A 15,592-nucleotide genomic window follows, 5' to 3' on the forward strand; every position below is an offset into this window, starting at 1 on the left:
ATTATCAGCATTGATCTCTGCGAAGATATGTCAAGGTTGAATTATGCAAATTAATGAGAGTCGCAGTACGATGATAATTATTTCATTAAAGCCTCGGCTCGTTGGAAAATAAGAGTGAACTAAATTCTAGGCACATTGTCAAAGAAGCGAGCCACGCAACCCAAATTAGAGCGTTTAATAGGCAACTTAAATATCTTGGTGAAATTAATGCACCTGTCTCTCTAAAAAAAGAAAGAAAAAAAAAACGCGAGAGAGCCGCGGGTGACGTGTGCTCGCGCGGTGGGTGACGTCAAAAGTCGAGCCTCTGCGGCAGCCAATAGACCACTGGTTGGCCCACATCGATCCCCTGAATAGAGTTCGCCGTCAGTGTGGATACTTCGCTTGAACCGGCTGGCTGGCTTGAGCGCTCACGACTCGCACCTATTTCAGGTATTTCTTTCATAAAACAGAGCACTCGTTACGCTGCAACTAATTGTGTCTAGACGCGAATTCCACCGAGGGAAATGACCCCGTTTCGGTTCATTCGCATGCTGCTGAAATTCTCCCGAATCGTCATTAAAATAATTACTCATGTCGGAAAAATATTTAAATTAAAAAATTAAAATTTTTCAATTACTGAAAATGATTATATTATAATGTATTATTATTATTTTATTGATTAATCTCAATTTGATTTGAGGTGAAAAACTTATTTATTTTTTATAATTCTCGAATTCGCTAATTTTTTTGCTGTTTAACTTGCTTGGAATAAATTAATTTAATTAAGGAATATAACGTAACGAAGTCCCGGTAAAAATAACCCTCTCAAGGTATCCAGGGCAACGGGGTGGAAAATCGATCAAAACATCCCCCCAAATAAGCGCGAATAACACAGAAGAGGAAAAGAGATGGAACATCTGTTCGATTTTGAAAATATTTATGGCTAGCCCTGTGTCTGGACAAGAGCAGATAATTGCTGTGGTATGTATCAAAAAAAGTAAAACGCGGTCGTTGCATGCGGAAGTGTACAGTGATTATGAGATGAAGAACGAACTGGTTCAATCCGGTGAAAGGTGCAGTCGCGCTTTGTTCGCGTTTTCCTCTCGCGACCGGCGGCTCAATTGCGCTCCTGGCGCAGCTGCGACGCGAAATTTGCACTCGAGCGCATTTTACATGAGGTCTGCTGTGTTCTGTAATTATAGACACGCTGACGTCGCCATCACCGAGGTGCGAAACCACGTGCTTGTGCGTTATTTGTGATATTTTTAAATAAATAATATTAGCAGGAAATATTTATGTAATAGAAAACCTTCATTTTAAAGCTTTTTATATATTATAAAAAAACACATTTATAGTATATAATATGTATTTAAAATGCGTTGCAAATAACAACCTTCCTATTTTCATTAAAATCTTTATTTTCAATATTTTATACTTATTTAATAATAATTTTTTTTATTCCTTCATTTACTATTTCCTTCCTAATTAAACTCTAGTTCTATTAAACCTGCTCTCTGGAAATTTGAAAATGACGATTCAAATTGTTATCTTGTAAAAAAACGCGAATAAGGTTCTGCTCAAACCGCAATAAATTCCCAAACTAGGCTGTTGCATTGCCCGTTTATTGCCTCGCGTGCCTCTATTTTTTTCCTTTATTTGGTGCCATTATATTTTGCCGAGCCGCTGATAAAGAAGCCACGGGCGCAGGAAATCTCTCATCAAGCGTTTCGAAACCGGCACTTTCCCTCCATTCAAAAAGAAGAATTCTATTCTAAGAAATTTCTGACTGGCATGTTGTGTTGAGAAGTGGTTGAATGGGCTTGTTAACAGGGATGGTCGCCGTTTGCTCTCGGCGCTGTAATTACAAAAAAGAATCCCTATAATAAAAACACTCTCTGAGGGCGCAAGAAAACCTTGAAATGAGGCCAATAGACCGAAATTAAGATACAGCGGAGATCGTTGGCCGCGCTTCCCTCAGTAAAGTCTATTTAGAATTGCTGACGTGTCTGTTCTTTGCTCGAAAAAAAAAACAGTGCGATAAATTTAATATTGTCTGGGGAAAGACCACAGATTCAGATCCCAGGTAAACGCGGTCAATAGAATTAGAAGTGATGTCAGTCGAAGCGCACGTCCGCATCAGTGGATGGTCTTTTCGTCAGTCCTTTTCAAACCGGACAACAGGAACATGCGTGAATCCGCGTGGACGGGATTTAGGTCACCGGACGGTGCAGACTCTTCTGTCCAGAGGTTGAATTTTCCGATCTGGTCATTATTTGATCATTTTGATCGAATGAAGCGTCCCGTGAATGGAGCTACAAGCAGGAAAATTCCAGGTAGGCTCCCGCACGTCTGCCTATTGTTAACTTTTGGAAAGCATAAAATGATTGATATTAAGTCTGGTTGCAAGTTTCTGCAAGTATCTCTTTGTTTTAGCGATCTGTGGCGCTGGGTTTTATTTTAGACTATTGCTGCTCGCCATGGGTGATATCGAAAGCAACCCTGGACCATCAACGTCTGATAAGATCAAAGAAAACTTGCAGAAGACAAAGTTGGAGTTATCAGAAATGCCAGAAATGCAGCAGGATGTGATTCAATCACTTCAGATATATTTAGAGGGAAAGGAATTAAAAGCCGCCAATGAAGAGGAAATCGACGGCATTCGTGAATCTGTCCGTGCACTTGCTGCGAGTGTATCGAAGAAATCTGAACAAATCGACAAGTTAATTCAAGAGAACTCGACTTTAAAAACCAGAGTCTCGCAACTTGAAAACAAGATCGCTAAGCAGGAGGCCGATCTTCGCAGGAAAAATGCAATTGTTTTTGGCGTGCCGACTGAAAGCAACTTGAAAGCTGCCATCGACGACGTCCTGTTTGAAAAGCTGTCGCTTGAAAAGCGCCCGCAGGAGGAGATCATTGACAGCGCGTTCCGCATTGGCCGACCCGAAGGCGAAAAGCGGCCAATTTTAATCCGCTTCAAGTCCGACTCGGACAAGGCGCGGGTCATGCAACACGTGCACAAGCTGAAAGGCACCAACATCGGCGTTTCGCACTACCGAACGCCCGAGGAGCAGCAGCAGAGACGCGTTTTGGTTGGAGCGAGCAAAGCCGCCAGTCAGCACGGCCTGTCTGCAAAAATTCGGCGGCGGGGCATCGAGCTGGACGGAAAATTTGTGACTCTGGCAGAAGTTTGCGAGGAAGGGTGGCTGCAGAGGTTCCTATCAAAGGTGCCCCCTCAGAGTGAGGGTGAGCGAGAGAGAACTAAGAGGACGTCCAGCGCACTGTCGCTGGAGCCCCGTGCCGACGGGCCTGCAGCAGGTGTTTCCGCACCCGAAAGGAATGGTAGATGACGAAAGAAAGGGAACAAACGCGCAGGAAGGACTGCGTCAACAAGAAGTCTTGAGAGAGAAAATAATAAGTGAATTTAGTGCTTTGCAGTGTTGCTAAAAAGGTTTTTCTTTGACAATTAACATTTTGATTTTTGTTCTATTTGTGGAAAGCAATAATTGAGAAAATTCTATGCATTGTTTGTTCTCTAATTATGGTATATTTTATTATTTTTAATTTTCTAATATTGATTATATCTCGATTTGGGCAGAGATTGCCTCTAGTTTGCAACTAGAGTTAAAATAATATGGTAATAAAATAAATATATGTTAAGTGGGCGTGTTTTTTTTTATATTATTATTATTAATTCTATTTTTTTTTTTTTTTTGTAGTGTGTGGGGTAGTATGTTTGTGTTGTTAAAGTGTAATTTCAGTTTCATAATCTACGCAGAAATAAGATATAATATGTGGAAAAGTTCAATATTTCATCAAGCTCCTCAAATTTTAATTAACCAAAGAAATTATCTTTTTATTACTATTATAATTATTTATTCTACTCAGTCAATACGAAAATTTTAAATTTGAATAAAGAGAAGAAAGGGTGTCTAGCAGATGCCAAGACAATCTGGTTGTGTCTATTTAAGGTTCTTTGATATTATGCCGTTTTGAACAAAAAAAAAAAAAATTAAAAATTAAAAAAAAGTAAAAATTTATATAATCTTTCACCTTTTCCGCAAAATTTTTAAAAAATGTGGAAAATATTTCACGGTTTTTAAGCTTTTTGCCTCATTTTTAATAATTAAAAATGACGATTTTTTTGCCTTTAATCAATTGTTGTTAACGATTCGATACTTAAAATAATCCTAATTTGACGACCCTAAACAGTTTTAAACTCTCAATTAAGTTTCCAACTTTTCAAAAAGTCTTTGATTCATTTGTGTTAAAGATCTATTTTTTTTTTTAAATTTATTCATCAAATATAGCTAGCCAAATCAGAATTATAATTTTTTTTAGAATGTTTAGCTTATTTTGTTTATCCATTTAATTCCAATTTTGCCTTTTTTATCTTTTTATTTAATTTCTCGCTGCGAGGGGTTTATATTGAATTCAACTTTTTTTGGATAAAATCTCAGTTATTGCCGTTTTGTTCAACAAATCCATTTTTTTCAGTTCTTATTTGTTTGATTCCAAATTTTTTTTTTTTTTAAATATGATTTGAACTATTGCATGATTAAACCAAAAAATATTAATGATCCTTCAACTAAAATACAAAAAGCAATTTTCAGTGAACAAAACGCATGTATCTCTTAAATTTACTTCATGCTGCAGTTTTATAATTTAAAAAAAATCTTAATGTTTCAGAATGTTGACACGGCCCGCAACTTATTTTGGTATGCTTCTGCGGCGGAACCTGTCGCCAGCACGGAGGTTGATGACCACTGTGCAGCAGGAACCGCCGCGTATCCTTATCACCGGCAGCCTTGGACAGCTGGGAACAGAATTGGCCAGGCTGCTCCGCTCCAAGTATGGACGGGACAACGTCATAATGTCCGACATTGTCAAGCCGAGCAAAGAAATTCTCGAGAGCGGTAAAAAAATGCAATTCAATCATAAAACTTTAAATTCAAATCATGTTCAGCAATGTTCAGGATTTCCAAGCACTAATTTTGCGTTTCATTTATCATATTAAAAAAAAAAAAAATTATAGGGTTGAACTTTTGATAAAGATTAAAAATGTAATATTTTAATAAATTCTTATCTTTAAAAATTGGAATCCACGGCAGAAGTAGCTAATTTATTTCCACTTTTAATTGAAATTTACCTAAATTAAATTCAAAATGAAATATTTTAAAACATTGCTATTTTCCTGAAACTTCAAACTCATATTTTTTTATCGCTAATACTTCAGAAAATATTGTATACTTAAAATTTTTCATTATTTTTAGGCCCATACATTTTCACGGACATCCTCGACTTCAAGGGTTTGCAAGAAGCGGTGGTGATGCACCGCATCGACTGGCTGATCCACTTTTCAGCCCTGCTGAGCGCCGTCGGCGAGCAGAACGTGCCGCTGGCCGTGCGCGTCAACATCGAAGGCATGCACAACGTGATGGAACTGGCGAAGCAGTACAACCTCAAGATCTTTGTGCCCTCGACCATCGGCGCCTTCGGACCAGACTCGCCGCGCGACCCCACGCCCAACGTGTGCATCCAGCGACCCAAGACCATTTACGGCGTCAGCAAGGTCCACGCCGAGCTCATGGGCGAATATTACCATGAACGGTTCGGACTCGACTTCCGCTGCCTCCGTTTTCCAGGAATCATTTCCAGCGATAGCAACCCCGGCGGAGGCACCACAGGTAAGGAAAAGTTTAACATTTCAAAGTAATCATTTTTCTGTTAGTGCAAAATTATTTTATTTAATTTTTTAGATTATGCTGTGCAAATTTTCCACGACGCTCTCCGGTCAGGTCAGCATAATTGCTACCTTCGACCGGACACGCGGTTGCCCATGATGTACATCGAGGACTGTTTGCGCGCCCTTTGGGAAATCATGGTTGCTCCCGAAGAGAAACTGAAAACGCGCACATACAACGTCACGGCAATGAGCTTCAGCCCGGCCGAAATTGCCGAGGAGTTGCGAAAACACGTTCCCGGGCTTGAAGTCGAGTACAGACCTGACCAGCGCCAGAAAATTGGTAAAAAGAGAAAATTATTTAAATTTATTTTGATACAAACTGTAGAATCTATTTTATTTGGTGTAATTTATTGTTTTTAAATTTGTAGCCGACTCTTGGCCGATGGTGTTTGACGACTCGGAGGCGCGAAAGGATTGGGGCTGGTCCCACAAGTACGACTTGGCTGAGATGTGCCGTATTATGGTTTCGAATATTCGCAAGAGGCCAGTGTGACTTGCATAGCTGGCGGTTGCTGAGCAGGGGCGCATTTAGACTGTTTTACGTATTTGAGGACACTTCTGCCTGTAGCCGCACGTCCATTGTCACGCAGTCTGTTTGGAAGGCCGCATTTTATTTACTCGAACCAAATGAAGAAAGAAAGCGTCGTCTTCATAGAAAGGCCACGCAAATTTAATTTTTGTTTGTACAAATTTCTAAAATCTTGCCTGTTTGAAACACTAAAAAAGGTAAGAATGTTTCTAAAGAATAGATGATACTGGCATTGTTCTTTGTTGTTTAATTTAATAGAAACCCTTGAGATTTTAATAATTATCATAATATGTCATTTATTAATTTCATGGCTTTTAACACACTTTAATGTTATATTAAGAATAATTTGTTTATATCACAAGTGAAAAGGATGTGCGCAAAACAAGAATTGAAAATCACGCTCACATGTAAACCGCTCTAGGCCATCCACAAACACACGCATTCTTCCGGTTTTACGGCGCCTTTTTCTTTCATTGAAAAATTAAATACTGCACAATTTCCGTCAGTGGGCCAGCATTTGATTGTCTTTCAAATAATTAAAATTTTCTTCGCCAAACTGTTGGAAACTGCAGACAAGCCAATTGCCAACTGATTCCACTGTTTTTCATTTTTCGTTTTTTTAAGTCAGTCTATACCGCAAAAAAAAAAATCAACAAAAATAATGACTAAATCAAATTTCAGCTATAAAAATAGATTTTCCAGTGGAATCAGCTGCAAACTCAAGGTCCATTGGTGGCCCACTGCTGATTTACAAAAAATTGCAGCTGCCTCTTGTGGCTTGATATGACAATCTTAATGGCACCAAGTAAATTTTTAATGCATCACAATTTCAACTTTAGTAAACAGAAACGTTAACTGCGAGCTTGGAGAAAATTTTCTAGAAATCTTGAACTGGAAGAGATAAAATATTTGATTTTTGGCCTGGAGATGCATTGTTAAGTTTTCATCCAGCAGTGGGCCGAGTGAATTGACAGAAACAGCCACTTACTTTACTTATTCTTCATCGCCACATGTCTCTTGGTCACTCGGCCGCAGAATATTCCAACAAAGAAGATTGCGCCAAAAAATGCAAGGGAAACAACCAGGAAGTAGTGTTTATCTTTCGATTTAGCCACACTGTGGTACAGATCATGCATACTCTGCGGGGCAATGAGCTGAATAAAAAATTTTTTAATTAAAAACTTTAAAAAAAGGATCAAAGAACATACCATATCAGCGTTGAGGAACATGGCCATTCTGCCAAGCAACATGCTCTTGCACTTTGGTTCCAAGACTCTCCGTGTGTCTTGCAGGTACGACTGAAGACATTCAATCTCTAAAAACAAAAGAGGGTTATGATTTGACGGCAACAGTATATATTTTTCCTACGTTTCCCAGCTCCAGCAATGACATCGGCACAGAACTTGTCCAAATCCACTTTGCATGCTTGGTGCAGCAAAGGGTCTGTGTGAATGTCGACTTTTTCATCTTCGACTAGCGCGGCAACTTCCAATTTACAAGCAGCGTTGTTGATTTTGTTTTTGCCGAGGAGCTGCTTCAAACACTCTTCAACAGACCCATCTTCTATGTCCTCGTCGGAAACTTCTCCACCCTCATCTCCATTTGAGCCCCCAGAAGGCAAACACTGACTGTCAATCTAAAATTTTTCATACATTTTTGTGCTCCTTTAGGTCGATTAAAAAATTTCACCTCTGATTTGCAAGAGTTGGCCAGAACTGGATTCAGTTTGAAGTTTAGCGCCGACTCTCGCATGATTTCAGTCATTTGGCGCTCACAGTTTGAGCTCAATTTTTGCTCTCGATACTGAGTCTTTAGGCATTTAACCACCTTGCCCTCAAGCTCGTGGTCAGCCGGCTCATTGGCTATTATTTTGTTGCAGAATTTACGAATGTCTGGCCGGCATGATTGCTGGAGGGCAGGGTTGAATCTGTAATCCTCACTCTGCTCCACCAATCGTCTATGAATAATTGCTCGGCACTTTGGATCCAAACCAGCCTCGTTTTTGAATTGCTGTTCAAAATAATCAAAGGAATAAAAACGCATACAAAATTTAAATGGAATAAAATACCTTTAAGCAGTCAAGGGCCTGAGACAAGGGCACGTCATGGCAAAAATGACCAATGGCATGCTGACAACCATTCAGCAGTGCGTAGTCGACAGAACTGTCCGTCAACTGCTGTCGTTCGACTTTGAAAATCGCCTTGTGGCACACTGGGGTCAAAACCTTTCGAGCCTTTTGAAGGCACTCCAAGACCTGAGGAATTTATAATTAGCACGAATTTGCAGAAAAACTTAATAATCACTTGTCCAGCGCCAGCAATTACATTCCCGCAGTGCTCTTCGATATCACTTTCACAAGCTGCTTTCAACCTTGGGTCGAATTCAACATTTTCATGCTGCTGGAGCAATTGTGCCCTCAACTGCTGTCTGCATTCTCTGCTGACAGTGTGTTTTTGATCCAAAAGAGTGGCATTCCTTACTATTTCACTCAGACACGTAATTACGTCAGCCCTAAATCAAAGAAGATATTTAAAAAAAATACCATGCCATTAGTCATTTAACTTTACTTTGTCAAAGACATAGTGCAGTATCTGGCAACGTAAGGTTTGCAGCTTTGCTTGAACTTGAATGTAAATTTGTAGTTCTTCATGGTGATCAGCTGGAAATGTTCCACAGCTGCCCTGCATTTGTAGTGCTCCTGTCTCACTTCTGGTTCGTTTTTATGCTTGATCAAGCATTCAATCAAGTTGCCCTCATCCTTGCCTTCTTTGAGCTCTTGCTGAAGAAAAAAATTACAAGTATGGTCAGAAATTTCAAATCAATTCAAACCTCGCAATGTTTCTTCAGGACTTCTGCACAATTTTCAGAAATGATGGGATTCAACTCGATGTGCTCCGATTGTTGCTCAGTTAAATTTGAAATAGCATCTTTGCACTTGGGCATCAATCTGATTTTTGAGTTTGTAAATAAAATAGATATATTTTCTAGTAAATTAATTTACTTGTCAAGGTTATCTTGAAGACACGCAGTCTCCTCTCCTCTGCCCGTTTTCAGGGGACACAAGTAGGCCAAGTCATCAAGACAATTATCCTGAACATCTGGCTCAAGATCAACACTTACGGCTCTCTGACGCATGACTCTCCGCAGCTCCTCCTCACAACTTGGCTTGAGCTATACATAAATTAATTAATTTAACGTCATTTATCGAAAGCAATTTATTATTTACAAATGAATTCATTGACAAAAAGTTACGTGTAAAATTAAGAAAAATTATGCACTCTTCATGGAGATATCTTTTTTTAATCAGTTTGTTTGAATTTTTCATGGAGCCAATTCAGTGTATAAATATTATTAACTGAATATAACAAGGACCTTAATTAGAACTGACCTTTACTGCTGCATTGTCATCCTGATTAGATAGTCGGTAAAGACAAGGCATAACTAGAGGTCCTCTTTGAGGATCCATATGACCTGGGTCATCGGACCAGGATTTCTTGGCATGGCAGTTTTTGATAGCGTCCTCTCTGCATTCTCTGTACAGAGGTGGATCAAGCTTGTAGTCTCGAGCGACGAAAAACTGGATTTGCAACAGGGCAGCTTCACAAGCAGCCCTCATATGTTTGGTCCCAATGCGTGACATCAAGCAAGTGATCACTCTGATGATAAATTTTGGTTAACAATTTTATTTTTAAATATTTTAAACAAGTACCTAGCATCTCCACCTCGAACATTTGAGCACTCTGCATCGACTACAGGCTGACATGCCTCTCTCAAAACAGGATCCACTCTCCAGTCTTCACCAGCGTCTGTCTCTTGAACCAACAACTCCAACTGCAGAAAAAACATCATCAATGACTTCGTGTTTGTTTAAAAAAAATCTCACAGCTCTCTGGCACTGAGGGCTGATCCTCTCCTTCTTCTTCTTGACCCTCGAGTGCTCCATCAAACAGTGGATTGTTTTGCCACCAGCTTCGATTCCGTTGTTACAGAATTTCGAAATGTCACCAGCACACCCAGACACTATTTCTGGGCTAAGCCTAAAGTCTTCCAGAAGAAGTTTTCTATGGTCCAGCATTTCTTGTTGACAATCGAGTGAAACTTTACTCCCTGCAATTAAACATGTTGCAATTATTAGCATTGATTTTAATATTACTTAATTTTATTACCATTATGCATTGCACCCTCAAGGCAAAGCAGAATTTGAGACAGTCTTATGTCTTTGTCGTCAGACACCTCTCTCCTGCAGTGATATGCTCTGATGTCGTCCTTGCAGGCTCGAGCAAGTCCTCGGCTTACTTTGAAGTCGGCGCTAATTAATTTCTGTCTTCTTGACAACTGTTCTGCACACTGCAATGATAAACAAATGACAATTGGATTTACAGCGGGCTTAAAATTAAGATAAGAAAAATAAGCAAAAAAAAGCCAAGGACGCAAAATTATAATCATAAAGCAAATATTTACTTTCTCAGTATTTCTGTTGCAATAATTTTGAGAAATTTAATTGAAAAGAAAATTTTTTTTCATATCATTTTGATCCATAAAAAATTATTCGAACAACATTTTAAGATCATTAATTTTTTTCTCTTTACGGAACTTTTATAAAAAAAAAAATAATTCTTACCATCCTACTCATGGCTCTATCTAGCCTGTGGTGCATCAGACACTTATACGCTTGAGTCGAACCACTTGGCACATTGGAGCAAAGTCTATTGAGGTCTGCAGCACAAGCCAAGAAGAGTTGCCTGTCCAGCTTGATGTCGTCAGACTGCTGTTCAGACACTTTTAAAACGTGCTTGTGGCAGTCGGGCTCCAAATCATCCAAGTGCTGCTGAAGACATGCCAAAGTTTTGCCCTGGGACAGCTGAAAGATTTTTTGTCAACAAAAGTAAATTACATAAAAGTTTGTATTTTTTATACAGATCCAGAAACAAGTCTCCCACATAGATGCTTGTCGATGTCGCTCTGGCATTTGTTCGTCAGCTTTGGCAAAAGCCTGTAGTCTGAAAAGGCGATGTAGCCTATTCTCTGGATGAACGCTTTGCAAGGAACGCTCTGAAGTTCATCCTTGTGTTCGAGCAGGCAGCCTAAGTTGTTGTCTGCATTATTGCACGTTGCCAACACGTCCTTGAGTTCAATTGCACAGGATCGGCTCGTTGCCTCCTTGATGCTCGAGTCCTCAAGCAGACTGACGGTGTGCGACCAAACGGCGTGTTGACACTGTTCGTTCAATTCGGATCCATCATTTGGCTGCAAAATGATATTTTGTGAATAAAAAGTTAGTTGATATGTCCAAAAGAACACCTACTTTGAAGGTCTGGATGCACTCCAGGACAGTCAGATCGTCGGTTCCAGGAGGAAGGGTGCCGCAGAGTCGCTTTATGTCCTCTAGACAACGCGGTTCGTCGATAAGTCGAACGCTGTTGTCCGAGCTCCGTTTGTTTAGAACGTGGCTGGACAGCCAAAAGGGTGTCCGCGATAGGGTTGGATTTTTAGTCTCACTCGTCAAACTGACGGCCACGGTCGATAAGGTCAGGGCCAACCTGAGCAGCAATTGCATTATGACTGCAACTGTCGGTGAAACGCAGCAAAATTAAAGAAAATTATCTTCTTTCAATCAACGCCCTTTGACCACACACCGGCTGCCATTACTAATATTTATTTCCTCTCACTTTAGCCAACGTAAAATATCAAATAATCAGATATTTTTGCATTTCTCAAATTATAATTAATGTTGGCTAACCTGTTAGTTTTGATTCAGAATGTTTTCCACGCAAAAGTGTTGCTTGCACATGCAATTCTGCGATTGCGAGAATTACGATTTATAGACTTAAGGGACTTTAGAAGTAAATTTTTGGATAAATTAACCGAAATCAACCTACACTAGATATTTAATTAAAAATTACTGCTCAATTTTTGGGTACGCAGAATTTCCCAAATCATACGTAGATTTTATGATGAAATTCTGCTATGAAAACATGATACAACTTTGCAATGAGAAAATATCTTCTGTCCACGTTTCTTAGGTTTTTGCCCAAAAGGTTTTGTAAGATGGATATTTTGTTATCAGAGTATTCAATTATTGTTATTTTCAGGAGACAGACGTTGACAAATAATATCTCATTCACCTGCGCAATGGCAAACAGCAAGTTCGAATATGTCCGCAACTTTGAGGCCGATGACAGGTGTTTACCAAACACATGGATCGTCGTCCGAATCGACGGAAGAGGTTTCCACAAGTTTTCAGAAAAACACGAATTTGTGAAACCTAATGACAAACGATCTCTGGACTTAATGTCAAAGGCGGCCAGCAGGGTCATGACTGAATTCAAGGAAATCTGCCTAGCGTATGGACAAAGTGACGAGTTCAGTTTTGTCTTCAAACGGGACACGGATTTGCACAAGAGAAGGGCGTCCAAGCTGATGACTTGCGTCTCTAGTCTCTTTAGCTCAGCATACGTTTTTCACTGGCCACAATTCTTCGACATCCCTCTGAAGTACCCTCCGTCTTTTGATGGCAGGGTCGTGCTTTACCCTACGACGCAGAACTTGAGGGACTACCTGAGCTGGCGACAGGCAGACTGCCACATTAATAATCTCTTCAACACAGTTTTTTGGGCTCTGGTCCTTAAAGGTGGACTTACAAACTCCGAGGTTTGCCTAAATTAATAATTTATTAATGAAAAATTATCTATCTTTGATTCATTTTTAGGCTGAGCAAAGATTGAGTGGGACCTTTTCGTCAGATAAAAATGAGATTCTGTTCTCAGAGTTTGGAATAAATTATAACAACGAACCTCAGCTATTTCGGAAAGGCAGTGTGCTAATTAGATGCAAACAAAAGAAAGGAGAAGAGGTCGAAGAAGGCAGGATAAATAAGGAAATAGTGATTCTGAATGAGGATATTATTAATGATTCTTTTTGGATCAAGCACAGTATCCTGGATTGAAACATAAATTATAGAAATAAATGAACATTATTATAGTGATTAGCAATTTCTATAATTATTTATGCCTTGTTAAGCCTAAAAGGAAAAACAATAAAACATTTTGTAAAAATTAATTTTTACCTTATTTTCGCTATGGTGTGAATTTGAACTTACTTCAAAGTGTTTCTAAACAGGGAAAACCTCTTAATATTAAACTAATATATATCTTTTTTTATTATTCTTTATATTCAGCATAGAAGTATTACAATATTTGTCAACAGTAAATTACGACATCAGCTTAAATGATTTACAGGAATTAGGCTTGAAAAATTACAAAACAAAAACTGCAGCCAATGCACATAAAATTCTCTTTTGAGATAAAAAGTGTGCAGTCCATCGTAGAATTAAGACCTTTTTGAGGTTTGCTTGTTTTGTTTTGGTTGGTGAGAACAGCCAGAGGAAACAGTTACATCTGAGGTAGCTCTTCTATCGGCGTGGCGAACTTGAAGTCTTCGGGGAAGAGCTGGGCAGCCATCGGGTACATCAGTTTGTACGACTGCCTGATGGTGACGTCGGCAACACCGGCAATATCTCCGATCTCCTTCTGACTCCTCTTGTCAGCAGACGCCTTAAAAAAACGATTAAAACATAATTTAAACTCTTGGATACCGATCATACCTGCGAAGCCATGTAAATGGCCGCTGCCGCCACTGAAATAGGTGAACGTCCAGGCACAATGTCCAATTCCACTGCCTTCCTAGCAATGTGGGTTGCAGCTTTTTGTACCATGTTGGGCAATGCTGGTGAAGGAAAGTTATTTATCAGATGGAATTATTTTGTTTCAGGAATGGTAAACATACACAAGTTGGAGCAGAATCGGGACATGAAGTCGCCCGTGGTGATCAAATCTACACTCGTCTCCAGTGCCTTCAGGATGAGTTTGAAGCAGCGCCCGATTTCTTTCTTTGAGATCTTGCTAACAGCACAAATTTCCTGGAGAAGACAAATTCGATAAAAGAAAAAGATAATTTTCTTTTTCAAAAGAACTGTGCAAAAATTTAAGAGAAAATAAATTTTTTTTTCGAAATTTGTTCAAAGCTCCAGATTTTTCTATTTCATATTTTTTCATCCCATATAATTACATAATTTACAAATTTCGTAACATATATACCTTGAATGTGCGAGGAACTCCCTCTTGTCTGCAGGCAATGTACAAGCAGGCTGAGGCAATTGCGTCGTTTGACCTGCCCTTCAGGTTTTTCCCATCGTGGACCTGCTTGAACAAATTGTTTGCTCTGTCCACAATGGTTTTGGCCAGATTGATTCTGTCAGCCATGCCATTGATTTCACGGAAGGCATTTATCAAAGCTCTGTCTGAACTACTCATCTGAAAACCAAACAATTTAATTAATTCGCACAATTGAATACTTTGTCTTAAACTGACAGTTCTTCTGTTTTGATATTTGGAAACGCCAAAGGTGTCAAACGACGCATCTCCTCTTCCAGGTCCAATCACAGTAGACAAATCTGATCCATTCAGCAGGGGATTTTCCGGACCACCGACACGAGACGGGTCAGTCCCAGACTTTTCATTCGAGAATGTACGCCATTCGGAGCCAACGTCGATGACCCTGGAATTTTTTTAAATTTCAAGTGGGACACGCAGGGCAGGCCGTATCTTAAAAAAATTATTTTGAAGGTTTTAAACAAACCTGTCACCGACAACTAGGCCACAATCAGAGCAAATTTGGTCTCCAGCGCGATAATCCTCGATCAACGGTGCGTCCGGATGAGCGTAACAGCAGACTCTGTTGGTTTCCATTCTGCAAAAACAAACACCGTCGTGTATAATTATTTCAGCAACCACCAAACAACTTTCTCGATGCTGCCGCAAACAAAAATTGCCTGTTTCCCCTTTCAAGTCTGAAATTGAAGCTTTTTTCGAGAAATCTTGTCCAATACCCAGAAACTAAAATGCTTAATTGTCAACTGATTCTTTTGATAATCAAAAGCGTTGCACGACAAAAGTCAAAATTGAGGAAAATAATTAAAAACAAATAATAACAGTACTGCCTACCTTGACGAAGAAGCCATTACTAAACTAAACACTAAAATCAAATGACAATCGTCAATCGTGGCCTGATGTTGGCGCGAAAAGTCTGGGGCGTTTAAAGTTTGAAAGAGCCTAGAATTTCGCAATGCAAAAAACTATATATTTATGCAACTGCAAAGTCAACGCTAGTCATTTTGTACTTAATTAAATTTAATACCGACCCTCCACAATAAGATAATTAGCCCTTTGATCTATGATTAACATTAAGATTTCACACTTTGAAGACTTGAAAAATTGAAAACTTATTTTTACATAAATTATTTGAATTTTTCATTATAATAAATTAAAAATAGTAATAACCGG

General features: G+C 39.2%; 4 protein-coding genes across 6 annotated transcripts; 2 read left to right on the forward strand and 2 right to left on the reverse strand.

Moving 5' to 3' along the window:
- The first annotated feature begins 295 nt into the window (after positions 1-295).
- LOC132195547 (L-threonine 3-dehydrogenase, mitochondrial) lies at positions 296-6,488 on the forward strand. 3 transcript variants are annotated; one of them, XM_059617620.1, is made up of 5 exons: positions 296-429; positions 4,666-4,892; positions 5,250-5,663; positions 5,736-6,002; positions 6,091-6,488. In XM_059617620.1, the coding sequence occupies exons 2-5, from the start codon at positions 4,667-4,669 to the stop codon at positions 6,213-6,215; spliced, it is 1,032 nt and encodes a 343-aa protein (XP_059473603.1). In that variant the 5' UTR covers positions 296-429; position 4,666; the 3' UTR covers positions 6,216-6,488. The 3 variants fall into 3 exon arrangements, with proteins under 3 accessions (XP_059473603.1, XP_059473602.1, XP_059473604.1); XM_059617621.1 differs by lacking the exon at positions 296-429 and adding an exon at positions 1,878-2,312; XM_059617619.1 differs by lacking the exons at positions 296-429; positions 4,666-4,892; positions 5,250-5,663; positions 5,736-6,002; positions 6,091-6,488 and adding exons at positions 454-2,312; positions 2,413-4,286.
- Positions 6,489-6,889: 401 nt separating this feature from the next.
- LOC132195545 (Golgi apparatus protein 1) lies at positions 6,890-11,909 on the reverse strand. The gene is made up of 16 exons (XM_059617615.1): positions 11,557-11,909; positions 11,169-11,498; positions 10,873-11,112; positions 10,418-10,598; positions 10,135-10,358; positions 9,961-10,082; positions 9,640-9,907; positions 9,253-9,422; positions 9,081-9,198; positions 8,819-9,030; positions 8,555-8,762; positions 8,320-8,505; positions 7,941-8,261; positions 7,620-7,887; positions 7,460-7,566; positions 6,890-7,405 (listed from the first exon to the last, which is right to left on the reverse strand). The coding sequence occupies exons 1-16, from the start codon at positions 11,806-11,808 to the stop codon at positions 7,241-7,243; spliced, it is 3,372 nt and encodes a 1,123-aa protein (XP_059473598.1). The 5' UTR covers positions 11,809-11,909; the 3' UTR covers positions 6,890-7,240.
- Positions 11,910-12,002: 93 nt separating this feature from the next.
- Positions 12,003-13,299, forward strand: LOC132195548 (probable tRNA(His) guanylyltransferase). Its single transcript, XM_059617622.1, has 3 exons — positions 12,003-12,289; positions 12,344-12,902; positions 12,961-13,299. The coding sequence occupies exons 1-3, from the start codon at positions 12,243-12,245 to the stop codon at positions 13,195-13,197; spliced, it is 843 nt and encodes a 280-aa protein (XP_059473605.1). The 5' UTR covers positions 12,003-12,242; the 3' UTR covers positions 13,198-13,299.
- Positions 13,300-13,401: 102 nt separating this feature from the next.
- Positions 13,402-15,285, reverse strand: LOC132195235 (transcription initiation factor IIB). Its single transcript, XM_059617091.1, has 7 exons — positions 15,254-15,285; positions 14,889-14,999; positions 14,621-14,807; positions 14,348-14,563; positions 14,037-14,169; positions 13,855-13,976; positions 13,402-13,804 (listed from the first exon to the last, which is right to left on the reverse strand). Exons 1-7 carry the CDS (start codon positions 15,268-15,270, stop codon positions 13,643-13,645), a joined length of 948 nt encoding a protein of 315 aa, XP_059473074.1. The 5' UTR covers positions 15,271-15,285; the 3' UTR covers positions 13,402-13,642.
- Between the last annotated feature and the right edge of the window lie 307 nt (positions 15,286-15,592).

The sequence above is a fragment of the Neocloeon triangulifer genome, unplaced genomic scaffold (assembly GCF_031216515.1).
Source record: "Neocloeon triangulifer isolate White Clay Creek 2 clone unplaced genomic scaffold, ASM3121651v1 ptg000009l, whole genome shotgun sequence".
Taxonomy (NCBI): domain Eukaryota; kingdom Metazoa; phylum Arthropoda; class Insecta; order Ephemeroptera; family Baetidae; genus Neocloeon; species Neocloeon triangulifer.